The sequence below is a fragment of the Peromyscus maniculatus genome, chromosome 4, assembly GCF_049852395.1.
Source record: "Peromyscus maniculatus bairdii isolate BWxNUB_F1_BW_parent chromosome 4, HU_Pman_BW_mat_3.1, whole genome shotgun sequence".
Taxonomy (NCBI): domain Eukaryota; kingdom Metazoa; phylum Chordata; class Mammalia; order Rodentia; family Cricetidae; genus Peromyscus; species Peromyscus maniculatus.
In genome coordinates, this window is record NC_134855.1 from 11,671,467 (window position 1) to 11,698,248 (window position 26,782).

Sequence of the window (26,782 nt, forward strand, 5' to 3'; positions counted from 1 at the left end):
TGAGTGTGGCCTGCCATGCTGCCTGGCTGTCTGTGGCCCTCGGGCGGAGCCGTCCACAGCCCAGATGCAGGTACTCTCACCTCTCCTCCGCAGCTTCTGCCGCTTCTGCTTTGTCCTCTTCCAGTTTCCGTAGGCGGCCATCTTTCTCCAACCTGCCATACAAGTCTAGGATCTCCAGTTCCAACACCCGGGTGATCTTTCTCTGAGCCTCATACCTGCTCTCTGCGGCCAGCAGCTGTCCACTGAAAGACAGGGTTGGTTCACAGCATGGGAGGGGCCTCACCCCCGCCCCACCCCCGCTTTTCCTGTGAGTCACCTTGCCTGGCTCTTGACATCCTCAAGGTATTTCTTTTGTTCTAGGAGAAGGTGGTCTTTCTTGGCTAGAAGAGATTCCAGTTCCAACACTCGCCTCTGTGAGGCCTCCAGCCTCTGGTTCTGCTGGAGAAGGTGGCTTCTGTTCTTTTCTAGTTCTTTCCGATAAGCAGTTTTCATCATTTCTACTTCCTATAAGAAGGTCTGGAGTCAGTCCTTACAGATGACTGTGCAATGGAACTCAACAAGAAATGTCCTCAACACTGAGAGGTTGTCCTGACCCAACCGAGTGAGGCTGACTTCCTGCTAAGTAGGTCGGCTGCGCATTTTTGATATCTATCCCTAAGAAAACCATCTGAAACATGGAAAGTCATGTTGCACAACAGTCACCACAATCTGTTTACAAAAGTCAAGAACCATGAGTTCCCTTAGAACTAATGCCAGGGCTCTGTGAGAGAACGCATACATTTCCTGTTTGCAGGGTGCACACTGTACCAGTAAAAAGGCACAAAAGTGGACCATCGCCCACAGGATCATGCTTGTCACATGCACCAAATAAGCCATTCCGCACAGGTTAATGGCACTGGCCATCTGCCTTTTTACCCTTCCTCCCTCTTCTACCAGCAGCTGAGAGAGCAACACAAAAAGAGCATGTCTGCTCAGGAGAAGCAGCGTTTTCAGGGCGGGTACCTGCCTCAGTTTGTCAGCCAAGTCACACAGGTGGCCTGCCTGCATCGGCAAACCCAAAGTAAGTGTAGACTGATGTGCCCCCAAAAGGTGGAAGAGGCTTTCCTAGCAATTGTTACTGTGTTTTACACACACACACACACACACACACACACACACACACACACACACACACGCTCGACACCATATAAGTTTTTCAAAAAGACCCTAAATAGTTAAGTTACAAGAAGGTAACCTTTCTGGAAGGCACCAAGCCTCAACGCTGACCAGTAAATCAGATGTTTCCAGAAGGCAGAAATGGCTGACAACATGGCCATTCCAGCTGTGCTGAATAGCTCCAGGTAAGAGCACAGCTGACTTCTGTACCAGAGGCAGCAGTCACCCTCCAGTGCTACCAAGGCCAGCCGCCGAAATTCTCCATGGTCACCGTGTGCACTGAGTGTGCCATGCTGGGTTCTTGTCATTCTCCTTGAACAATACAGTTTACCAGCGGCTTACACAGTGTTTACCTTACATTAGCCATGCACATGGGACCTAGAGATGCTTACAGTACATGGGAGGACTCTGGGCCAACACCATACCGTAATCTTATGAGGAACTAACCATCTGGAGACTTGCAGGGCCCTATAACCATCATCCCTGCACAGCAGCAGTGACACCCGTACTTACTTACAGATACTCACACAAGGAATTAAACAGCAAGCCTGGGCATCTCAGTAACCCTCACAGCTTGATAGATACCTGCACCTCCCCCATGGGCCTGAACAACAGTGACCCAGATACCCACCCAGGGACAGATCTTGGCCTGATCAAGGCCCTCACAGGCTAGGAACAAACAGAAAGGAAAATAGGGCCAGAAGCGTGCAGAGGGTTATAAGAAAGGTTGTTTTCACTGAGAGACACCCACCTGTAGGAGGGGGATACTCGCCTCTTCCTGGGAACACCATGTGGTTGGCCTGTGAGGGCTGAACTTGGGGCACTTGGCACACCAGTGTGGCTAGCTGGAGGACAAGGCTAACAGGCTAAGATGGCAGGAGGAAGAAGAGTTCATACAAAGAGCCTGGCTTCCTCATGCTGGCCCCAAACCGCCACCTTGACCAACTCGGAATTCACCTGTCTCAGGAATTTGTCAACTGCAGCAATAAAACTGTATTGTTAAGCAAGATGGTTCATTTTGTTTCGTGATGTATAACAGACAGCATCCTGCCTAACAAGCGGGCTTCCCAATTCATAACTGTGAAACAGCTCCCAAGAGGGGAACATGGCTGCCGCCAGTCTCAAGAGTCCAGCTATGTGTCATCTCTCTGGAGGCATCAAAAAGTTGTTTCAGCAGCAGCATGGTGGCAACACCTTTAATGCTAGTACATGGAGGGAGAGATAAATGGATCTCTGTGATTTCAAGGCTAGCCTGGTCTATGTAGAGTGTTTCAGGGCAGCCAAGGCAACATAGGCAGACCCTATCTCAAAAAACAATATGCCTCAGCAAGCTCTTTAGCAGTAGGTCCTTGGGTCTGATCCCCACATTCTCTTGAAACTATTCTGCTTCCAGAGTAACTCATTGTTGGAGACAGTTTCACCTTTGACATCCTCCAGAGTCTGAACTGGAGGATGTAGATCTGAGAAGTAAGAAGCAACTCTACCATGAGTTATGTCTCTTCAGTTCTCAGACAACACTGTCCACTTGGAGACCACAGATGACATTTCACAGAGCCTTGACCCAAGGGTGCTAAGGTCACTTGATGGAGGAGCAGTATCAGAACATCAGAGTATACTCTTGAAAATCCAACCCTGCTCCTTCACTAACACTGTCCAAGGTGAACTGTATAGTGACGTGGACACCTGTCTCAGCACAGTGGCAAACACTAACTGGCCTTGATGCTGATACCAGGACTGAATGAACACCGATCGGCAGGGCCAGAGTCACAAGGAAAAGGAAACAAAGCAGCATGGGTGCTGGGGCACAGCAGCCCCCACACACCCTAGGTGTGCTAGGCAGAGCTGGCTGCCCCCATCTTTCTCCTCCCTCCTGCAGTCACATCTCATGCTTTCACTGTGTGAAGGCCAATGTTGGTGACTCAGGGGATATGAATCACTATGGAAACAAACCTCTGGGCCTCTCTGGAAGAGACTAATCTAGACTAAGTTGACTGAAGTGGTAGGACCAATAATAAATATGGGCAGCACCATCCCACAAGCTGGGGTCCCAGAATGAATAAAAAGGAGGAAGTGAGTTGAGCACCAATCTCGTTCTGCTTCTTGACTGTGGACACAATGTGACCAGATGCCTCTCACTGCTGCCACCATGCTTTCCTTCCAAGATGGACTAGACCCTCAAACTGGGAGCCAATAAACCTTTCCTTGCTTCTGTTGCTTTTTCAGGAGTTTTGTTACAGCAAAGAGAATAGTATCTGACAAATGTACTCTGGACCCCCTACAAAGCAGCCCCACAAGGGCACATGCCTGCTGCATGCTCTTCAATGGCTGGATAGTGCTGTGTGGCTGGGTCTGGCTGCTCTGCAGAACACAGGGCCAGGCAGTACAGTTCTGTGCCTCAGTGCCCTGGCCACATACCTTGGTGGTGTCAGGATGCTTGCTCTGCAGCTGCTCCAAGTACAGCTCATTGACCTCCCCGAGCACCAGGAGCTGCCTATTCAAGAACTCCATCTGCTGCTGCACCGACTCACTATTGGAGAGCTGTCCAGATGGAAGCGAGAAAGTGCAAGTTCAGCATGGCAAAACTAGCCAATGGACAGTGACAGTGACTATAGAGGAGCACAGTGCAATGCAGGGAAGAATAAACCATTCCCACTAAGGCCAGGGCTAGTGGAGAAGAAAGCACCAAGGGCAGCAGAAACACTTGGGTTGTGCTCTTCATAGAAGCAACATGGCTGTATTTCACTGCAGCTAGCCCAAGAACACTGGAGCAGATGCAGCTATGGGACACAGCACCAGTGAACTCATGACACATAGATTTCATTGAATCCCTATGGGGAGTCACAGCTCAAAAGCCTTAACAAACTGTTGATACTTCATAAGCAAAGTATTCAAAAAGGGCTCCAGGGGATGTGCCTGGCTCCAGCTCAGTAGGCACTTTTGTTGTGAGGGCTGTCTGCACTGGAGGGTATACTGCATCTGACAGTACCCATACCCCCTACCCACTCACTGCCAGGAACACCAATGTCTCAGACATTGCCAAATGTTTCCTGTGTAGAACTGTTCTCTGCTGGAGTGCCAACACAGACACACAAGTAATCTATCTGTCTTTCTGAAGCAAGAGGGGGTCTCATCTTACCTTCTGAGAAACCTGGCTGAGCAACAGCTCAGTGTGGCACACCTTGTTGTTGGCCTTCTTCAGCTCTACCCGAAGTTCCGCAATCATGTTCCTGCAGTCCTCCAGCTTTGTCTACCAAAGAGAATTGGCCATGAGGTGACAAGAGCACCTATGGGCAAGGCAGAGCTGGGGATGCTCGGCTCCTCAACTGCTCTCTTGTCCATCAGTATTGAACTTCTTAATTTTAAAGGAGAGATTCCGAGTCTCTTACTACTTAAGATAAGGGTAAAAAAAAAGGGGGGGGGGGACCCCAAAGATCTGATCCTTACAGCTCCCAAACGGCATGTGCCAGATCAGGTAGCCACAAAGAAATGTGGCCCAAACTTTTCACTTTTTGAGGTGCCCACAGTGACATCTGTGGGACATCATGGGAACTACCAATTAGTTGGTAGAGCAGTACCACGTGCTTGTGGATAATGCCACATCCTGGCAAAGCTGGGCTTTTGGTGGCTTATGAGAAAAAAGAAAGGAAATGAGGGTGTCACTGTCTACTGATTCCAGGGCCAAAACACTGTGGGGGCCAACACATGACCTTAGCAATCATGCCTATTTAAGAGTGAATTTTAAACCATTTTAAATGCAGGTGTGTTGTTTCCAAACAGCTACTATGTCAGGAGGAGCCACCCTCCCTGACTGTTCAAACCTGTTTAGAGGAGCACTTTTCAACCTGTGGGCATGACCATCGGGAAACAGATTTCTGGGTTTTTTTGCTTTTTGGTTTTTCGAGACAGGGTTTCTCTGTGTAGTTTTGGAGCATGTCCTGGATCTCGCTCTGTAGATCAGGCTGGCCTCGAACTCACAGAGATCAGCCTGGTTCTGCCTCCCAAGTGCTGGGATTAAAGGCGTGCACCACCACCACCTGGCAGGGAAATAGATTTCTGATGGTCTTAGGAACCCTGAGCAGCAGTTCTCAACCTGTGGGCACGACCATCGGGAAACAGAATTCTGACAGTCTTAGGAATCACCAGCCATAAATTTATTTTCATTGTTATGTCATAACTGTAATTTTGCTATTGAGTGTTTCTTAAGAAATTGGAAATAGGTGGTTTCCAATGGTCATGACCCACAGGTTAAGAACCATTGGCTGAGAGGAACATTAAGTGGCTCCTTTTGGCTCCAGGGTACTGGGAACAATGAATCAAGAGAGCTGGGGAACTTCTGTCCTGAATAAGATCTATCCAATACGAAATACACTTGTTATTTTAGAGAGCAAGCTGAATAAGGTGATAGCACCCAGCTGATGCCATGCTTTTTCCTGTTCCCCACCTGGGCAGCAGCTGATACCTGTAACTCCTGGCTCTGGTTGTAGAATTCTTCCCGGTCATGCTGCAGCTGTCTGATCTGGCTGTGCAGCTGGGTCACCATGGTGTCATGCTGTTCTTGAAGCTGACTGTATCGGGCTTGTTCTTTCTGCAGACTCACCTTCCACAACTGGATGTCTTTCTCTTGTAACTTCAACTGATCTTTCTAGCAAAGACAGACACACCATCATTTTAGGTGCCACTCATTAGGCAGTGACACTCAAGCTTAACATATCACCAACATTGACAGTCACACACTGCCCTGGAATTTTAATTATACATTTACGGGCCTGGTGCTTCTTTACTGTTTTCCAAATTCTACATGAACACATGGAACATTCCTTAAGAAATACCATGCGGCTGGGCAGCGATGGCGCACGCCTTTAATCTCAACACCGGGAGGCAGAGCCAGGCGGATCTCTGTGAGTCTGAAGCCAGCCTGGTCTACAGAGTGAGATCCAGGACAGGCACCAAAACTACACAGAGAAACCCTGTCTTGAAAAACAACAACAACAACAACAAAAAAAAAAAAAAAAAAAAAAAAAAAAACCAAAAAAATACAAAAACAAAAAAACTCCCACCATGCTTCTGATACTTGCTGAAGTCCTAGCTGGCAACTGAGGAAGACCCTGGATATACAGTGCTTTAGTCCTAAAAATGCTGGGCCCTGACTGTCACCGTGTACCAGGCACAGAACGAATGCTCATCGGTATGATTTTATACTACAGGATACAGCGCCGACTGTCACTATCATTCGTTGTCTACAGAATGGGTCAAGAAGCATCAAAAGGCTTAAGGTAAGCCAGATGTGGTGGCTTACGCCTTTAACCCCAGCACTCAGAAGGCCCAGGCAGGAGGATCTCTGTGAGTTTGAGGCCAGCCTGATCTATATAATGAGTTTCAGTTCCAGGACTATATAGAGACCCTATCTCAAACAAACCCCACCACCCCCTCACGCCAGCAAAAAACAAAAACAAAAAAAAAAACAAACCAAACAAAAAAACCTCAAAAACCCTAAAAGGCTTAAGGTAAAATCCACCATTCAAAGTCCAGGTCTGGTTGACTTTATACCCATGACATCAAACACCTTCAGTTCTGTGCCATTAAACAGCTTACCAGCAGGAAAAACAAAACTACACTGGAACTTCACATTCATGGTCAATGCCAAGTGGTCACAAAAAGTCACTAGCTCTCATGGTTCCTGAGAGCTTGAGAGGAGCTCTGAGATCCAGCTGGGCACAGCTCTACCTCACAGGCAGAGTGGCTTGCCCTCAGCCATTAGAGCAGAGCGGGGACTAACAAAGGCTGTCCGTGTTTGGCACTGCTCTCCTAAGCCATCCGGTGGACGGCTCCCCGCCTGCTCACCATTGCAGCGTTGTGCTCCTCCAGAGCCGCCGCTCTGATCACCTTGCGCAGGAGCCTCCTGTTCCTGAGGGCGTGCTGCTGCCGCTTGAACCGCTCGTACAGCAGCTGGTTGTGCAGCAGAAGCAACTGGTCTCGGAGGGTGCGGACCTCATCTGAGGGAGGAGAGCCTGGTTTTAAAGCAGAGGGAAGGCGGCAGAAAGGCCTTTTACACACAATTTCACAAGAGCCTCCCAGGCGCCTCGCTAAGAAACCTAGTTCTTGGGGTCTTGGAGACAGCTCAGTCCATGAAGTGCTTGCTGTGCAGGCATGGGCCTGGGGTGATATCCAAACCCATGGAAAAGAGTTAGGCACGGCAGTGTGTGCCCCTAATCCCAGCACTGGGGAAGCAAAGACAGGCAGACCTTGGGGCTTACTAGCCAGCCAGCCTTGGTACATTAGCAAGCTCTAGGCCAGTGAGAGACCGTGTCTCCACACCTGTGTACACACAACTCTGACACTACCCAATCAGTGTTCCCAGCACCGCCATTCTTAAGAGTTGGAAGAATCTTCTACTTGTCTTCCCTGTAAATCATCCAAATGTGGTATCAAAGGAGGGCTCCTGAGGCAGGAAACCTGATCAATGGAGTTATTTCTGGCCTCCTTTCTCTCTGCCACAGGTCCCTGACTGCTGTGCTTCCCAGGGAGACTTCCCAGCACATTCCTACCAAGTAGATCTTCTCTGGGAAACCTGGTGCTTACTTTCTCACTGAAGCTCCAAGTTCACAGTCCTTGCCACTCCTTAAAAACAAGAAGCACTGACTCTGCAACACTTGGGAAACAGGAGCCAAAGGGAGCCCTTCCTGAGGGCACCCTTCAGAGACAGAAAAAGGATGAGTGGGGCTGGATGTGTGCTGAAGCAACAACTTTACCTCCAAAGTGGGTCCAGTCAACAGATTTGCTGGGTAAGGACAACCTAGGAAAAGATTTTATAATAAGTTACTGATCTGACCCAGAAAACATGAATCTGGACTTTTTGTTGTTGGTGATAGTGTTTTGAGGAAGTCTCATGCAACCCAGGCTGGCTTTGAACTTGCTATGTAGCCAAGGATGATGTTGAACTTCTGATCCTCCTGCCTCCATCTCCCAAGTGCTGGGACTGCAGGCATGGGCCACCATGCCCCATTTGATATGGTGTTGGTCATCAAATGAAGGACTTTATGAATGCTAGGCAAGCACTCTACCAACTGAGCTACATCCTCAGCAGAAAATGTGGACTTTTAGCTATAGCAAGGTTAGCTCACATTCTTGCAGTCAGAACCTGCAGTGACTTAGAACTTTCATACTCCAAGTCTACAGCTGAGCTGGAAGGGAGTTTTGGTGGCTGGGAATGGATAGGCAGTCCACTGCATATAACTAAATCTCAGCCTTAGCACTGAGCTCCTTGGCTTAGTGGCTATGCCACAGGATCTGCTGGTCCAACCACCCTTTGCTGGAAAACATGGAGTCCTACTCCCTCCCCTCTCCATGCAGACACACAGAGTCACTCTCCTTGGACAAGCTACTGTCACCCTGTTAAGATAAATGTAAGTCATTTATCTGACTCTAATACACACAATTTCATTTTATAAGTGGAGTTTTAAACATTACAATTCTTGTCATATTCCACCTTAGAGTATTATATAGAAGAAAGGTAAAAACTAGCCAGGTGTGGGGGTACAACCTTATAATCTCAGCTCTTGGAAGACTATGGTAGGAAGATCATAAATTCCAGACTAGCCTAGGCTACATAGTTAAGACCCTGTTTCAAAATAAACAAAAGATTAAACTAACATTTCCCAAGAACTAGTGGCAAAAGGGTCAAACCCAACTTAGCTGGTTAATTCTTTCTCTTTCCCTGGAATCCTCTGACAGGGTTTAAAAAAAAAAAAAAAAAAGACTGAACGCTGCCTCAACTTTTAAGCAGCCCATGGGCTCTGTGGAGCATCCAGCCACCTGAACCTGTAGAGAACACTGATAATCTCATCTTTTACCAACACTGTAAGAGAAAGCAGAAACCTCTAACTGGAGGATATTCTGAAATCAGTATTACTTAACTCTGAGCTATTACAACCTCATTTTTAATGTCTGCTTTTCAGAGAACAAATGTGCAAACACCCACTGGAGCATCCACACAGAACAGGGGCACAAAATGACCTGTATTTGAGACTTACTTACAAATGGACACTGTCTATCTCACAGATCATCCAAGCACAGTGCCCATGCTCTAGACATGGAAAGGCAACAGACTAGAGAGACATCTCAGGAAACACAAGAGAACCAACTGCCTCAGGTAAGGGTAGTCCTGCTCTGTCCTCATGGTCCTGTGTTGTCGAGAAACCACAACAGGGCCCAGGCTTACTTGCTCAGCTCCTTGCTGTGCGCGTCTGCTCCCTGCTCTATCAGTCTGTCCAGTACTTCCATTGGGGAGGTAGAGGGCACACAGTCTTCCTCAGGGTTTCCTTTCACTTTCTTCAACAGCTCCTCAGTCTTCTTGCTGACAAAGTGACAGGCAGTCTTTGGCAAGGCCACCTCAAAGAGATGATCGTATGGGGGAGGCTGACCACTTCCAAAGCTCACTCCCCTCTGAGGTGGAATTTTGCAAGGGCTAGGAGTGAGGATACTGGTTTCCAGAGAAGTCTGGCAATCCCTGTCCCCAGCGGGACTGGCATCAGCACTGCCAGAGGGTGGGTCTATAGGGGTAAAGGCTTGCTTTGGTGTGTCAGGCCCATGTTTGTCCAGGGAGGAGTGCAAAGGCTCAGGGTTCATGCTGGAGCCCTGAGTCCCAGAGGCTGTTGAATGAGTCTTCCGCTGAGAACCAGAGAGACTGTCTCGGTAGAAGGGAGAGTCAAAGCCCCCTCGAGGAACTACAGGATCCGCCTCTGCAGTGGTGATCTCAGAAAGCTCTTTAGATATCGCAGCTGAAATGAGGGTAGGGAAACAAGGGGACCTGTAAACACTCAACCAGGCACATGGGCTTGGGTTTGTGTACTACAGGGGAATTAAAGCAGGCAATCCTTTCCCTGGACATGCTAGAACATCACTTTTCACCCCAACACAGAAAGCCTAGCAAGCTCGTGAGTTATGACTCTAGAGCCCAGTTCTGAGACAGAAGTGGGACACTTTCATCCCCTGTAGCAACCCACACATATTACCTTCTTCCTTATCTTTCTCAATACTGTCCTCCTCAGAAGCTAGGTCACCTAGGAATTCTGACAGATTCCCCAGAGTAACGGAACCTTTGCTTGCAGGTGGATCCTCTGCAGAGAGACAGAGACAACTCAGGTCAAACTGGCTAACTCTTGTAATCACAAAGCTGCCACACTGCACACACATACACAACAGTTCTTCCAGATGAGCAGACAAAGTTGGGACCACTACACAAGATAGAGAACTTACGCATCATTTACAAAGGTTTCAAACCCAACCCCACAAAAATGGCATTGTTGCGAATGTCCAGGAGTTGGCATCAGTGCTACTCCAGAGCACCCATGTTTCTATCTAGCTTAGCTTTGAAACTATAGAGTTCAATACAAAGAGACAAGCTAGGTCCATCATTACCCAGGGGGTTTACCTAGTCCTCGGTCATTAAGGAGATAGTGCTGTCTCTGCAGGGAAGGCCTTGAGGAATCTGTTCTTTCTTCCTGAAAATGGAAGCACACAGTGAAAATACTGGGCATGTTCTGTGGCCCACAGTAATGGAGTTTAAAGATTAGTCCAGTGAACTGGTTAACTTCAGAATCCCTTTAGAATCTTATAAAATGTAAAGAATTGAAGCTAGAAGAATGGCTCAGTGGTTAAAAGTACTGGCTCCTCTTTCAGAGGACCCAAGTTCAATCCCCAGCACCCACATGATAGCTCACAACCATCTATAACTCTACTCCTTGAATTATATATAAATGTCTGATGCCTTCTTCTGACTTCTGTGGGCACCAGGCACACAACACTCATACACATAAAATAAATTACCCATCTATGTACGTACGTACATACGTATGTATGTGTCTGTCTGTCTGTCTATCTATCTATCTATCTATCTATCTATCTATCTATCTATCTATCTATCTATCTATCTATCTATCTGCATGCAAGTATGTCTGTCTCAGGAGCCTCTTCTATCTGTGTGGTTAAATTTACCAAAAATGTTTAATCTGAAATTAAAACACAAATTACAGGAAACTTATTAACTTATTAACCAATTTCATGTTAATGCATACAGCATACTTTTATGAAAAAAACTGCATTTTCTAAGACAATTATTACTTAGAACTGCTACATTTCTGCAATCTCTTAATAATTTTGTTTAATGAAAACCAGTTCAATTTGCCTATATTCTACTCTCAATATGCTTCTGTGTGTTACTTTGTCTGAAATATAAGAAAATTGGGGCCCTTACAGATATGTAAAAGTAAAATGTACATTACATCTTATGGTTTCTAAACATAGTTACAGTGTGGAATCAGAAACCACACAAACTCTTCATACTGTGTATTTCTTCTTTGTGTGCACATGCATATGTGCAGGTGCTCACAGAGGCCAGAGGAGGATGTGAGTGTCCTGTGTTATCACTCTCTGCTATATTCCCTTGAGACAGGGTCTCTCACTGAGCTGGGACGGTAGCCAGCAAGCCCCAGCGACCCTCCTGCCTTTAACAGCAGGGCTTGGGGATACAGGCTTACTTAGCAACACTTTTTACATGGGTACTGGAACCTGAGCTCAGATCTTCAGTGCTTGAACAATCAGCACTGATGGCAGGTACAAGACTTTTGGTTTTGGAGACAGTATTTCCCTGAGTAGCCCTGGCTATCCTGGAACTATGTAAACCAGGCTGATAAAGATCCACCTGTCTCTTCCTCCCGAGTACTGGGATTAAAGGTGTGCTCCACCATGCCTGGCCAGGTTGTTTGTTGGTTTGTAGACAGGGTCTATGTAGCACTGGATAATCTAGAGCCTGATACGCAGACCAGGCTGGCCTTGAACTCACAGAGATCCACCTGCTTCTGCCTCCCAAGTGCTGTAGCTAAAGGCATGCACCACCATGCCAGGCCCTAGGCACAAGCTTTTTAATGACCTATTTTCACTTGCAAGTTGGATTTTATTATTGGCTATAAATTACTGTCAGCTGTTTTCCTTGAAGTGACAGACTTGGCTCATCATTTAAGAAACTGTTACTGGTAGGGGAAGAAGAAAATGTGAGCAAAGTACATGTAAGTATGAAAATGTCATAATGAAATCCATTAGCCTGTACTGAATCTGAAAAAAAAAAAATCAATTGAAAAATTTCCTGCTAAATATTCAGGCCTGAATAAACCATCTGTCAGTCACTTGTCTTTTCAATAAATCATGTTCCTAGAAAAAAAGCAGCTAGTTCAGCTCCAACTTAAACAGCTACAAGGCAGGACTTCCCTCATCTTGCAGTGTGCAATAAAACATGCTTTGAGTACACTTCTTATTTTGTTCATTTGCTTGCTCTTTTTTTTTTGTTTGTTTGTTTTTTTGTTTTTTTTTTTTGTTGTTTTTCAAGACAGGGTTTCTCTGTGTAGCTTTGCGCCTTTCCTGGCTGGCCTCGAACTCACAGAGATCCGCCTGCCTCTGCCTCCCAAGTGCTGGAATTAAAGGTGTATGCCACTACCACCCGGCCATTTGCTTGCTCTTTTGAGACAGGTCTCACTGTATCTATACTGGCCTTGAACTCACAATCCTCCTGCCTCAGCCTCTGGAGCCTGGATCAAATGTGTGCCACAATACCCAGCTACATTCCCTAAGGGTATATATGTAATTTCAAGGCCCAGATTTAATGAAAACTCATCACTTCTGCTCTTAGTGTAGAATATGCTTTTCCTTCTCCTTTCCTATTTCTAGGCTGAAAAGTATGCTGGTCTCTAACTTGGTCTGTGCTAAGGGTCAGCATCTCACTACTGTCTGTACTGTTGATGCCACGGGAAGGGCACACAGCAGGTAATGTTGACTTGAAAGTTGGTCCAACCCCCTGAGCCTGAAAGGCTTTTGGGGTCTTGGGATTGGCAGGTCACACCATGAGAGCGATGACACCTATTTTCAGTTAGTATGATCCAGTTCCATCCCATCTGGAGTCAGGGTGGTACTTAGCATAATTAGGCTTCACAAGGCGAGATATACACTGGTATCTCTGGCCTGCCACTCACCTTCCGGGGATGTATGGCTGTGGCCTGCGAGGCTGGCCCATGCACACAGTCGTCTGGAGGACAGGGTGGGGCTGGAGGAGGAGAGGTTGCTGGGGTTCCCAAAGGAGTTCCTTTTCCACCTGCTCAGAAACAAGGATAGTACATAGAAAGGCTGAGCCAAATATCAGAAAGGCCATTGTTTCCCAAACACTGCTATCACTACAAATGCAGCTGTCCAGTCAACTTCCTGGAATCCACACCAGCCTCAGCATCTATCTGTCTATCTCTTTATTTTACTCATTCTGAAAAGCCCAGAAACTTATATTGAGTTTCAAAAACAAGTTTATTACTGCCAAATGGCCCCCAATGTCACTATGAGTTCCTGTCACAAAACACAGGCCCAAACCAACCAATCAAGTCCAACTAAGATCCACATACCAGTGGTAGCAAAAGCTTTACTGTAGGGGTGTGACAAATCAGGTGGGACGTTTCCCGGAGACGTAGGAGGAGTGGTCATCCCACAGACCACAGATGGGCTCCAGAGAGTAGCCTAGAAATCAATAAGGACATCAGCACGAGCAGGTGAGCACTGCGTCCTGCAGATTTCTAGGCAATTCAGTTTAGATGCAGTCTTTTCAACTATAAGCTGCATGTTGTGAAATCTTTACCACGAGACAAGCTGCATTTCAAGTGTTTGGATTCCAAGGTGCCCGCGTGGCAACAATGGCTTTTCTCTGCTCCTATCATGGGCTCTTACAGGGCGCTCCTGAAACTCACAGTGTGCCATTTCCCCACCACATACTAACTCCTGACCAATGGCTAAGTTCACCAGGAGGCAGAGGGAAGGCACACTGAGTAGCACCGTACTTGCAGCGGCTCAGGTAACAGCCTTGTTGATGGGGAACTCAGACTCTGAGGTAGCTGCCCAGCTGGACTGAACAACATCAGCCGAGAGGTGGAGGAAGGGGTGGAAGTAGCGCCCCCTGAAATGAAAGGGAAGGAGGCAGGGGTGAGTATGGGGTGCCAAGTCATTCTGATAAACAACCACAATCCTCGAGATCACCTGATAACACTCAATTCTCTATTTAAAATCACTATGGGTAGCTGGGCAGACCGTGGTACGTTTTTAATCCCAGCACTCGGGAGGCAGAGGCAGGTGGATCTCTGTGAGTTCAAGGCCAGCCTGGTCTACAGAGTGAGTTCCAGGACAGCCAGAACTACATAGAGAAGCCCTGTCTCAAAAAACAAACAAATAAATAAACAAAATCCCTAGAGGCTTGGGCATCCTTGGGATTAAACTAACATTTAAAGATTCTTGTGGGTTGTTTGTTTGTAGACAGGGCTTCACTGTATACAGTGCCCTAGAATACTAGACTGGCCTTGAACTCAGAGATCCACTGCCTCTGTCTTCTGAGTGTTGGGATTAAAGGTGTGCACCACCACATCCAGCCTTTAAAGATACTTTAAATGCCCTTTGGAAGTTAAAGATCAGACAGGTCTGACTCTAGTTATACAAGAGGATAATTTAATAGGCTTGCCATGTCTGACAGCCTGATCTGCAGCCTCCATTCCACCTAAAGCCAGGATCTGCTGTGAATCCTGACTCTCAGACTACGTCAGTCTATAGTCTGTGGGTTCCCACTTGAAGATGAGTCCCTCATGACACAGGGACCAGACATAAGCACTTGGACCTCACTGTCTTAGGGGCTGAGACTAGTCTGGGGACCTGTTACGTTATTAGATGAGAGACTGAGAACAGTTAAGCTTTAAGGATAGAAAATTATTTAAATAAAATAGAGATAAATTCTAATTTACAAATATTCTGGGAGAAGTCCTTAGGTAGCAAAAGAAGTCTTACTCTAGGAAGAGCACTGAGAGCAAAAATAAAAACAATGCTTTCCTGAGATGACAGTGCAAACAGGACCAAAGTTACTTTTTACCATAGCTATTCTGTGTGTCCACATAAGGGCTGGCGGTGACATCAGCTGAGCGGTGAGAGAAGCAGACAGAGAGCTGGTGAGACACAGAGTAGCCATCTTCATACGAGGCTTCTGTAGGGTCCAGAGAGATTTTGGCACACTCTATTACAACATCGTGAGTTTCTAATGTCTTCCACCTAGAAAAGGCAACACAAGTCAAGAAAGGCATGCACTAATCCACCTAACCACATCAGTTAAATCCTCCAGAGCCCAACTCAGTGCCGGCCACTGGGCTATGTATTAGCAAAGCAAGAGGCATAACCATGCCAACCCAGGTAGGAATAGCACTAATATAAAAACTAGCCATCCACCTAACAAACCACCTCCCCTAGTTAAAATGGTTTCATAAAGGAAAAATGTCACCAACAATGATGAAGGCTAGCCTCTTAGACTACACAGACAGCTCTGGGAATGTGTGCTTTGAAACAAAGGGAAGCAGGGAATGGCAGGAGCTGAAGGCACTAAGCAGCTGGGCTGACCTGAGGTCTCCAGCCAAAGCCTCTGGGTTCTTCTAACATATCCCTGGACCATAAATACTGTGCAACCAATTAAGACCAAAGGACATGTAAAGCATGTTAAAGAGTTTCTGCAGTGGGAGCCTCAGGCTCGCATACCTCCAATTAATCCTACAGAAACACAGGATAATACTGAGCCACAGCATGGCTTTGACAGGAATAAGGCCAGTCAAAGGGAACCATCCTCCAGCAGAGTAGTCAGCACAACATTGGGAGAGCAAGCTTTCAACAGACCAGTGGCTGCCAGAGGCCATGGAAACCTTCACTGTGGACACAACTGTTGTCAAAACTTAACAAGACTAGTTTTATTATATGTAAACCATACACATTACTAAAGCTGATTTTAAAAATCATGTTTTCAAATACTAAAGGACTCTCACCATCTGTTTGTTTGTTTGTTTGTTTGTTTTCAATTTTATGTTTTTTGACTCAGGGTCTTACTCTGTGATCCTGGCTCCCCTGAAACTCACTCTGTAACCAAGGCTGTCCTTGAATTTGTGGCTTGAATTCCAAGTGCTAGGATACACCTGACTGGAATATAACCTCTTTTTAAAAGATTTCTTTCTCATTTTATGTATTTACTTGGGGGCAGGAGAATGTCACAGCAAGACATGTGGAGACTGGAGGGCAGCTTGTGGGAGTCAGTTCTTCCCTTCTACCTCGTGAGTCGTATGGAGTGAACAGGTCATCAGGCTTAGCAACAGACACCTTAAAACCAACGTGCCATCTCATCACTTTAGACTATCTTAAATGAGAAGAAAATACAAAGCTGTTCTGGTAAGTGCCCACAAATAGACTGATAGTATTAAGTATTGAAATTCAAAGAACTAGAGGGGCTGGGAAATAATGCAGCAGGTAAAGCATTTACCCCTCAAGTAAGCCTGACAGACGTGAATTTGATCCCTGGTACCCACATAAAAGCCAGATGTGGTGGCACTCAACTGTAATCCCCGCAGTCCTACAGCAAGATGGCAGATATAGACAGGAGAATCAGCCAGAAGCTCCAGTGCCAGTGGACTGCAGGGACAGAAACAGAGACCCTGCCTCAAAACAGAGAGAACTGACCCCTGAAAAGTTGCCCTCTGACCTCCACATATATGTCCCCCCCACCCTCCACCACACACACACAAACTAAAGGCTGGGGTGTAGCTCTGTCATAGATGCTTGCCCAACATCTGAAAGGCCTGTGTTAAATCTCCAGCACCACAAAACCCTGGAGTTACAGGCAATTTTCACTCTCTTACTTTCTTCTTTTATCTCTTCTAGATCTGCCAAATGTTCTACAAATGCCCCCAAACCAACAGAACACTTAAACTGTGCACACTCCCCAAGCATCAACTTGCTCTTAGGACACACAGCTTTACTGTCTGTGGCTCCAAGTTCATGGTCATTCTGACAGGACTCTTGTCTTCTGGAGGTCCATCCCACCCCCACTTTTCCCCAGGGTACTCTTGAACAGGAGCAGCGGGAAATATTAGATAGAAGTATAGAGGGGAGAGAAACAGACAGAAAATACAGGATAGCCTCGGGAGGGCCTGGATCCTAATCCATCAGACCCGGTGTCTGCCAAAGGGCTTTTAGAGGAATGCAAAGGGGTGGAGCAAAAGACCTCCCCCAGGAAGGGACTGGACCTGCCTGGACTGAGTATACCAGGTTGATCGCAGTCCTCGGGGGAGGTTTTGCCCTGGAGGAGGTGGGAATGGGGGGTGGGATGGGGGTAAGGGGAGGTGGTGGGAGGGGGAGAATAGGGGAACCTGTGGCTGATATGTAGAACTGAATGGTATTGTAAAATAAAATAAAATAAAAATTAAAAATTTAAAAATTAAAAAAAAAATAAAAAATAAAAAAGACCTCCCCCAGCACAGCCAAGTGCAGATCATCTCAGACACCTGCACCCAGGCCCGTGGTACAATCATCCTCTCTATGCAGACCTGCTGGGTAAAGAAAACCTAAATGGGCTCCAACAGTCCTCTGTCCATGTTTGCACGGAGGAAGGCAACAGCACTAAGAGCATTGTGTGGGTTCGCCGAATAACACATGTTATCTACACACACTTATGGAATGCCTGTTCATTCTAATGGGCTGAAAATGTGGTATTAGGGGCTGGAGAGATGGCTCAGAAATTAAGAGCACTGGCTGCTCTTCCAGAGGTCCTGAGCTCAATTCCCAGCAACCACATGGTGGCTCACAACCATTTACAATAAGATCTGGCACCTTCTTCTGGCATGCAGGCATACATGTAAGGAGAACACTGTATACATAATAAATAAAGCTTAATTTAAAAAAAAAAAATGTGGTGTTAAATACAAAGGAGAGGATGTGCAGCATGTGGCCAGAGCACAAGGCAGCTTTCCTGAGGGGCAAGTATTTCAAGCTTTGTCCCTTGGGTACTGGCTGCTATAGACATGTGTATGGAGTTAGGGGTGGATGTGGGGAGCTCTTTTCCAAACCCTCAGCATGACTAGAAAGTGATTAAATAAGGAGTCAAGACACATATGCACAAAATTAATTTCAGTAAAGGAAATAAGATTCCTTAAAAAAAAAAAAAGAAAAAGAAAAAAGAAATACATGGCTGGCAGGATGACTCAGCAGGTAGACATCAGGGCCAATCCTGACTTTTCAAACCCTGAACCTACATACAGGTAGAGGAAGAAAATTACTCCAATAAGCTGTCCTCTCCTCCACACACATGCATTCATGCATGTATGCATGTACATGTGCATGTGTATACACACATCCACACACAGTAAGTAAGAAAACATAAATAAAAGAGGACTACATTAAATGTTTTGCTTATTTTTGCAGTGCTGGAGATTGAACTCTGAGTACTGCACATGCTGGGAAAGAATCCAGTTAAGTATCTTTACAATCCTTTTGTGTGTAGCAGAGTGTACCTGAAAGAGGTCTGAGAAGAACTTGGTTCTCGTCTTCCACCATGTGGCTTCAGGTCCCTTTAGCCACTGGGCCATCTCACTGGCTCTAAATGTTTTATTTTAGTTCAAGCAAAACTCCATTGTATTTCCTTGATACTTAAACAGACTTTTTAAAAAGTCTATTTGTTTTACTTGTTTTTAGTTCTTATGAGACAGGGTTTCTCTGTGTAGCCATGGCTGTCCTGGAACTCACTCTGAAGACCAGGCTGGCCTCGAACTCAGCCCCCACTTGCCTCTGCCTCCCCAGTGCTGGGAGTAAAGACATACACCACCACGGCCGGCTTAAATAGACTATTTCTATTTTCATGTCTCTGAAATTGCAAACTACAATCTTAACAGCTGCTCACTTGTTTACTTGGTATCCCTCCTCTCAGATCCACATAAAATGTACGTGTGTTGTGCATCTCAGAACCACTGAAATACAGTAGCTTATAGTACCTGCAGCCTATGGTCCCAAGGCCAGAGAAGATAGAGACAAGAAGACTAAGAGGCCGAGGCCTAACTGGACTCTATGGGGGAAACAACAGTCAGTGCCATGCTAAGGGCACCTCACACTGTTCTCCTGACAACTACTCGGGCTGCTGCCTCCAGCTCTGCTAGCTGAATTACTTCCCCAACTCTCTAAGGCCCAACAAATACACTCTACGCTTCTCATGTATTAACTCGCTCTAAGGACCAGGATCACTGCTATCTATCCTTTCCCTCCTCCTCAAGTTAACTCTTCATTTTTTCCAAAATTGACTTAAGCAACTATTAAGACTATGTAAGCATCAATCACAGCAGAGCTGAGGGGTTCTGACAGGGTTTCTCACTGGTATGGCCTGGCATTGTCTCCTTCTCCCAGTCTGTGATGCGTCCAATGCTATCTGAACTACCCTGGCTACTCTGGACTGACGCCAACTGTCTCTCTCCTCATCCCGCTGAGCTCCCTTCTGGAGTTGGTCAGTCCTCGGCCCACTGCTCTGACACCTCTCTGACCAACCTACACCAAGCCCCAACCTTCTTGGACTCATTTTGGTAGAGCATTCTCCCTTGGTTAGCTGGCGTGCAGGAGGTGGGGGTAACTCTGCCTCCTGGCCTTTCTAAAAGAGCCTCACACCACAGAACTCTAACTTGAAAGCCTCTTGAAGGAGTTGAGAAGCTAACATTATTCTGACTTCTGGTTCTTATTAAGTGCCTGGCTGTTTTTATCCTTCCATTTTCTGAAAGGTTTATTCTAGTGTTTTGAAATCTCACAAAGTTGAGGCTTGGCAGCATCCCTTTACATTGACTGATCTGTGCACCAGACAAACTCCTTCAATCTGGAAGCTTTGACTTTAGCTTTTTCTTCTACCAAAGTGTCCTCTTCTCCTTTAAAAATTTGTTTTATTGGCTATTAGGCTCTGCCCACCATTCTAAAGCTGTTCTCAATCATCTGCCTCTGTCCTTTGTTCAAATGGGCCAGTCTTAGCTGTACATCTAGTTCCTTTACTGAAATGCTTACTTGGGGGTTCATTTTAACTTCAAGAGCTCTTTACTGCCAGAATGCCCTTTACTGTGTCACCCTGCCCCCACACAACCATGCACTGTTCTATGCCTGTTCTATGGTTTTGCAGTCAGTGTTTCTTCCTGGCTCCCCTTCCTTATCACACTCTCTCTCACAGCAAACAAATCTTCCTTCCAACACCAGATGGTCCACAACTCTGGGCACTGAGGTGCTGTGTACTGCTGACAGGGAAAGCCCCCAAGCTAATATGGCTGACTGAACATTTTTACCCAACTGTACAATCTCTTGAAGTTCCACCATCTATAATAAAGACCTGTTTTCATATATGAAGCACAGTGAGGAAAAGAAGGCAGAAAGCACAAGTGTCTAAATCTGGAGAGCAGCAGACAGGTGATAACTGGCATGTCCAACCCAAGAAGCAAAGTCCTAAACCAAAGCTTCAAGCCACCAGTCAGCTGGTTTATACTGCACAACCCTTAGGAGCCCAAGAGCTCACAGCATCCAGATCTTCTGGAACTGGAGGTGAGATGCAAGAAGCTAGAGATAGCTACCCCAAAGCAGCTGGGGCTTTCTGGGAACTCTATGCTCCCAGAAAGCAGCTCTGTTCCTTACTGGAATCTGGTTATTCCCTGGCAAGGGAATTCTCTCCAGGAAAGTGAAGTCAGGCCAGAACAAAGCCTCAACAGAAGACATGGGGGGCATAAATGCATCTCAGGCAAGAAAGTTATGAGAATCTAAATGTCCAAACCACCAAGTCCTCCCTTACCTACCTCTTCTGCAGAAACAGCCAAGTCATACCAGTCTGGAGATGAGAAGAATTTTCTAAAAATCTGACCAGCTAAAGAACACAATCCCCGTGTTGGTATCTCCCCAGAAGCTCAGATCCACACAAAAATGCTCTAGATAAAATGCCCACATTCACAAGCAGTTTTCTTGTCTTCTCACCCAAGCACAAGAGAATCATTAAAGCTTTGCAAAAAGCCTCAGAGACTTAAAAAGCACAAATCAAAACAAGTGAATGAAGAAATAGACTATGCAGAGAAAATAAAAAAAGACACCGTATCTACGAGACGAAAATAGGTGACTAAAGAAAAGCACTCTGTGAACTAAAGAGAACACTCAGGCAAAAATCCTAACAGTGGGAATAACTAAAGCGGGAAGGCTGAACATCAATGACAAGGAAGCCTGCAGGAAGCAGACTAAAAGATAGAAAGGAAAAACAGGTTTTGATGTTACCACTGGAGTATAGCAAAGACAGGTAACCAGAGGAGAGAAAGCCACACCCAAAACAGTAAAGAAAATCTCCTAAGACCTAAAAGCTTATATGTTGAACAACGACAACATATCCACACCAAGGTATATCACAAGGAGATTTCAGACTATCAATCTAAAAGAGAGATATTCTGCCAGCCCCCATAGAGGAAAATATACCAGCAAAATGGCAATGGGTTCTTCCTCCAGTCACTGGAGGAGACTAACCCTCAGGCCAGCATTCACATCCGGCCAGGTCAACTGTATCCTTCCTAAATGGTAGAGGATGCAGCACAGCACAACCAGAGGGAAGGCCTGGGAAATGGCCCAGTTCAACCCCTGGAACCCACATCACACACATACACACACACACACACACACACACACACACACACACACACACACACACACACACACACACACACACCAAGAAAGAAGACAAAAAAATACAAGAAATGGGAGATGCTGCCCAGGAAAGAGGCCAAGCAATGGCTCAGGAGAGCAAGCCAACAGCTGAGTCTCAGACAGCAGCCAGTTCAGCTCAGAACAGAGCTGCTGAAAGACAAGCATGCTGCGGAACATCTCCAAGGCTCCTACTATCCCCACTATCCTTTTAGTCAAGGGATAGCATCAAGTGACCTGAGAGAACTCGTCTTCACTACAGACTGAGGAAGTTCTCACTCCCTAGATCTGCATTTATTTTACTCCATAGGATTTTGCAGAGACCTACCCTATGCTGGAGCAGCCAGGACAGGACATCTGACAACAGCCCTCATGAGAAGCTTTGCCAGACACATACGGGGTAAACCTATGCTTTCCAGGCCTCACTTGCCACCTTGTGCAATGACTCTCCAGAAAGCACTCTTAGAGAAGGTGAAGCCAGGCCCACCAACGCTGACAATGCTCCTGCCCTCATCCTCTGCAAGCCTGTATCTAACAGCAATCAACGCTCAAAACAAGCCACATATATGGCAAACTACAGAGAAAACAGTGAACATAAGAGCAAAGCAGAGTTGCCTCTGAGGGAGGCAGGGAGGAAAAGCTTCTCAGGCAGAACTACCACTGGCATGTTCTGATTTTCAGGCTGGAGCTAACTATATGCTTATGTGGTATTATACACTGCTTTAAGCTGACTACTGAGGCTACATGACAGAAGAGACTAGAAGAGGCATGACCCTATAAGCCAGTCTTTTTAAGATCCCAGCGATTGATACCTGTAGCTCAGTTTCCACCAAAAAGCTTCCATCCCCTCACTGGGAGTCGTAAATCTGCCTAACAGGCAGAAGGAGCTGTGCTTCATGTAGCTCAGCAGCTGCAGTGGCTCCTCAGGACACACCTGGGAATTCCTGCAGGGCCCATGGGGGTGTCAGGCGCTTGGCAATGCCCATGGAGAAAGGGACCCAAATAGGCTCATTACTCCACATCTGGCCTTTCTGTAATCTCCTAGTTTTCAGCTACCCAATTAACCTCCCAACTCACTCAAGTTACCAAAAAGCAAGCCTTCCTGGGCTTCTGGGGACAGGTACTGGCTGCCATCACCTCTGCTCTGCTCATGGAGTCAGTAGCTCTCCCTGAGGAGTATTCTTTAGATGCAAAGTTCCAGCCCATTCTGCAAGTGGAACATCTGTATTCCCACAGATATCCACAGATCATACTTTCAATCTCTAAGAGACTCAAAAATTCTGTCACTAATTTAGTTTCTGTACCTTCGAGGGTCCAGTTCATGGTCCTTGGATCCAGTCACTAATTCCGGATGAATTCGCACATGCTCCATCATTGGCTAGAAGAGTTTGGGTTGACAAATTATAGGTGTGAAGTTGTGTGGCAAATCCACATGATGGAACATTATTTGACAACAAAAAGGGATGAAGTACTGATACATGTTACAACACAGATGAACCTTGAAATACGGTGAGACGCCAATCACAAAAGGGCACACATAGCACAATCCCATGTATATGAAATGCACAGAATAGCAACTCTTGACTAGGGAATCAGAAAGACAGTTAATGGCTACTTGGTTTGAAGTAGAGGTGTCAAGGATTTCTTCTCAAAATTTTCCTGTCTGCCATATAATACAAATGCTATAAAAGTACCTGTCTGAAAGAAGCTCTAAGGCTCAAATAGATGGGCAGCTGTTGTTTTTTAACTCACCTTGACAACTTCTTCAAAAGTCTCCACGTTTTCCTTCATACTATAGTGAGAGCGCAGGAAGGAGACAAAGTTACAAGGGTACATTCCATAAAGGCGATGAAAGAGGGCATAAACACTGGCATGGAGATGGACAAGGTAGACTTCTGTCACATGGCCTAAGGAAGGAAACCAGTTGTACAGACATGAACTTGAGGACGACAGCATGCTTTCTTTCTGAAGCTCTCTGAAGCTCACCTACTGAGCTTCAGAAAGGTAAGTCAGATGCAAATCTGGATATACCATATGCCCTTGTTTAAAACCCACCAGTGAATCCTTTGGGTAAACTCCAATCTGCTTCATGTGACCTAGAAGGGTATCTACCCATCTCTGCCTTCCTCCTCCTCTCCAGCCACCCCACAAGGAAGATTCCAAACACTCTTCCAACACCAGGTTCCTCTCAGTATCACTCTCCCAGTCTCAGTCACTCTCCCTACCATCTGTAGTGACATTTCTTGCCTGATTCAGCATGTGTGTCTTGAAAAGGAGGCTATTTCTCTCCTTCTCCCCTAGTACCACACATAGAATTTGGTGCATAATGAACATGTGAGGGTTTGTAGAATGAGCATGTAAGAGACTTTTAAAACCAAGATAGGATCTTAACTGTGCAGATTTATAACTAAAGAGGAAACACTACAATGTAGAAATTAATTTAAGTTGCTTGGACAATTCCATTAATTTGGCCTTACCAAGACCCTATAGAAACTCCAGCTTTCTAGAAGCAGCTGTCCCTTTCTCCCAAGAAGATATGGCCAGGCTGGCAGGCCAGGCTTGTGCTCAATGGCCCTTGTGCAGAAAGCTGAAGCAGTCTCCCCCACAGACCATACATATTTCATCTTCTAATATGAATATTTCATGCTAGGACTACCAGAAGATTCTGCAGTGCACAGGCTGACAGCTTCTGAATCACTCTGATGAAGCTGCACTGCCTGCCGAAATGATCTGATATGGGAAAAGTCCCATACAGTTGACACTCATGCCCCAATGAGGACACTGGAGTCTGTCTCCTCCTCCTCTATGCACAACCCATAGGTTCTCACAACTGAAGTCGTGAAGCTGTGGCTGCACACATCAGCACAGAAGAACACAAGCATTTTGTAAACTCAGTTGTGATCCAGTTTTACTAATGAGATTCAGGAAGTTGTACATCCTGCCCCTAAGTTTCTCTGACCAACAGCATAAGGACAGCGTCTCGCCAGCCCTGCTTCCTATGTGCCCTGCAATGGGCGCACCCAAACATTTTCTCATCTATGTAGTGAATACCATACATCCTTCCTTCCCTTAAAACACATGGCTGCTAACAGTAAGGACAGCATTCCCTTGTGAAGCCTGATAAGGACACTGGAACTGTACCTGGTTTCTTCAGGCACCATGACGAGAGACGGCCAAAGATGTCAAAGAAATCAAGAAGATGCTGCTTCCCTGACTGCGGGATCATCGGTAGCATGGTGATCAACACCAAGACACCAGTTGTGAGGACCACAACATCAGTGTCCATCTGCAGAAGGGAAGGGCGACGTCAGGCTCAGCACTGGGATGAGGGTCCAAATCCTGAGGTCACAGATCTGAAGCCCCTCTTGTGCTCATTTCCTGACCCCTAAGAATTTGAGGGACAGCACTGAAATAGACTTAGCAGAAACACTAAGCCCTGTCACCATTGTGGGATACTGGAGGACCACTTCCCATATTCCACCACCTCATCTGAGCGACAGGTTTAACTTGGCTTGAAACTCCCAAGTCTAGAAGCCTCAAGATTCCCTATCCCACCACCTGGATGAAAGTGTAAGAGACAGCTTACACAGAACACAGGACACTGCTATTCTCACCCATCCAACTAAACTTCTAAGATGTTAATTTTCTGTCAAGTGATTAATGGACACTGCACACTGAGAGTTAATTCATTTTCTCACTAGTACTGGGAACTAAACTCAGGGCCTTATGCATGCTAGGTAAGAGCTCTACCACTAAGCCACACCCTCTGCCCAATTCTCTACTGTTTAAAGGACTACTACAAGCCAACCATGGTGGCTAACACCTGCAATTCTAACAGCTGGGAGGCTAAGGCAGGAAGACTGCCTCGAGTTGAAAGCCAGCCTGGTTCCATAGTGAGATCTAGATCACCTAGGACTACATGGCAAGACCCTTCTCAAAAAACAAAATAAAACAAAAGCAAAACAAACCAGAGAAGCTGGAGAAATGGCTTAGTGGTTAAGAGCATAGACTGCTCTTCTAAAGGAACCAGTTCAGTTGCCAGAACCAGCTTGGTGGCTCCCAAGTCTGTAACTCCATTTCTAGGGGGTTCTATTCCCTCTTCTGGCCTCCAAGGGTACCAGGCATGCATCTAGTACATAGACACACACGCAGGGACTCACACATACACATAAAATATAAATAAATAAATGGAGTAAGTAAGTAGATAGATTCAAGGCTGGTGAGGTGGCTCAGTGGGTGAAGCCCCTATCACCAAGCCTGACAACCTGAGTTCAATGCCTGAGACCCACATGGTAGAAGCAAAGAACGGACCCCTGCAAGCTGGGTTACAACACTTTCTTCAGAAATAATATTTACGGAGGCATTTCCATCAAAGCCTTCCAAATCTCCTACCTTGAGACATTTCAGTAAAGAAGGCAGAAGAGGTGCTTGAGAGAGCTTATGCTTCCAAGATGGCTGTAGTCTGACAACGTGCCCCAGCAACAAGAGGATGGATAAACGAGTGGCAGCTTTGCCTACATACTCATTAATTTTGTCCAAGAGGTGCTGAAAATGTAAAAGATCATGAGAAATTTTCTTGTAAGTATACAAAGTGAACAAAATTACAGGCAGTAATGATAAACTCCAAGCTCTCAAGTCTTCCCTCTAATACAGGACCCAAAAGATTTAATAACCCCGTGGGCTGAAGATATGGCTCAGCCTGTAAAGGCTAAGGCTCCAATCAAAAGACTAATAAGCCCAATTCAAGATTTTCAAAACCACGTTAGTGAATGAAGTTTTCTTCATTTGGCCTGAGAGAACAGCCAGCTGCAATTTATGAAAAAGGATCCCTTAATGCAGAGTTGCAAACAGGGACAAGACTATATTTCAGCTTCTCTCCACCCTGACACACAATCCAAGGTTGCAAACCCACGGCAGGTTGTGTAAGACCCTTACTGCTGTAACACCCAAGCATCCATGCTCTAGCCTTAAATGTAAATCAAGCCATTGTGGTGTTGTAATCTGGCCTGGAGTAAACAAGACCATAGTAGGCATTGTAAAAGCAGGCAACCTCACATGCAAA

General features: G+C 46.1%; 1 protein-coding gene across 17 annotated transcripts in view; it reads right to left on the reverse strand.

The window, feature by feature from the left end:
* The window catches only part of Tsc1 (TSC complex subunit 1), a 52,397-nt gene that overhangs the window by 5,113 nt on the left and 20,502 nt on the right, over positions 1-26,782 (reverse strand). For 4 of the 17 annotated variants that reach the window (XM_076569111.1, XM_076569110.1, XM_076569112.1 and 1 more), the window contains exons 5-23: positions 26,113-26,265; positions 24,862-25,006; positions 23,473-23,627; positions 23,025-23,098; positions 16,591-16,665; positions 15,095-15,270; positions 14,022-14,137; positions 13,593-13,704; positions 13,176-13,297; positions 10,586-10,655; positions 10,167-10,271; positions 9,374-9,932; positions 7,905-7,948; positions 6,997-7,163; positions 5,615-5,797; positions 4,292-4,402; positions 3,571-3,693; positions 317-504; positions 81-242 (exon numbers count right to left, since the gene is read on the reverse strand). In XM_076569111.1, the coding sequence (XP_076425226.1) occupies positions 81-242; positions 317-504; positions 3,571-3,693; positions 4,292-4,402; positions 5,615-5,797; positions 6,997-7,163; positions 7,905-7,948; positions 9,374-9,932; positions 10,167-10,271; positions 10,586-10,655; positions 13,176-13,297; positions 13,593-13,704; positions 14,022-14,137; positions 15,095-15,270; positions 16,591-16,665; positions 23,025-23,098; positions 23,473-23,627; positions 24,862-25,006; positions 26,113-26,265 (2,840 nt within the window). Of the gene's footprint in view, positions 1-80; positions 243-316; positions 505-3,570; positions 3,694-4,291; positions 4,403-5,614; positions 5,798-6,996; positions 7,164-7,904; positions 7,949-9,373; positions 9,933-10,166; positions 10,272-10,585; positions 10,656-13,175; positions 13,298-13,592; positions 13,705-14,021; positions 14,138-15,094; positions 15,271-16,590; positions 16,666-23,024; positions 23,099-23,472; positions 23,628-24,861; positions 25,106-26,112; positions 26,266-26,782 lie in introns of those variants that run through there. The other 13 variants (XM_076569117.1, XM_076569118.1, XM_076569119.1 and 10 more) reach the window with 8 other exon arrangements.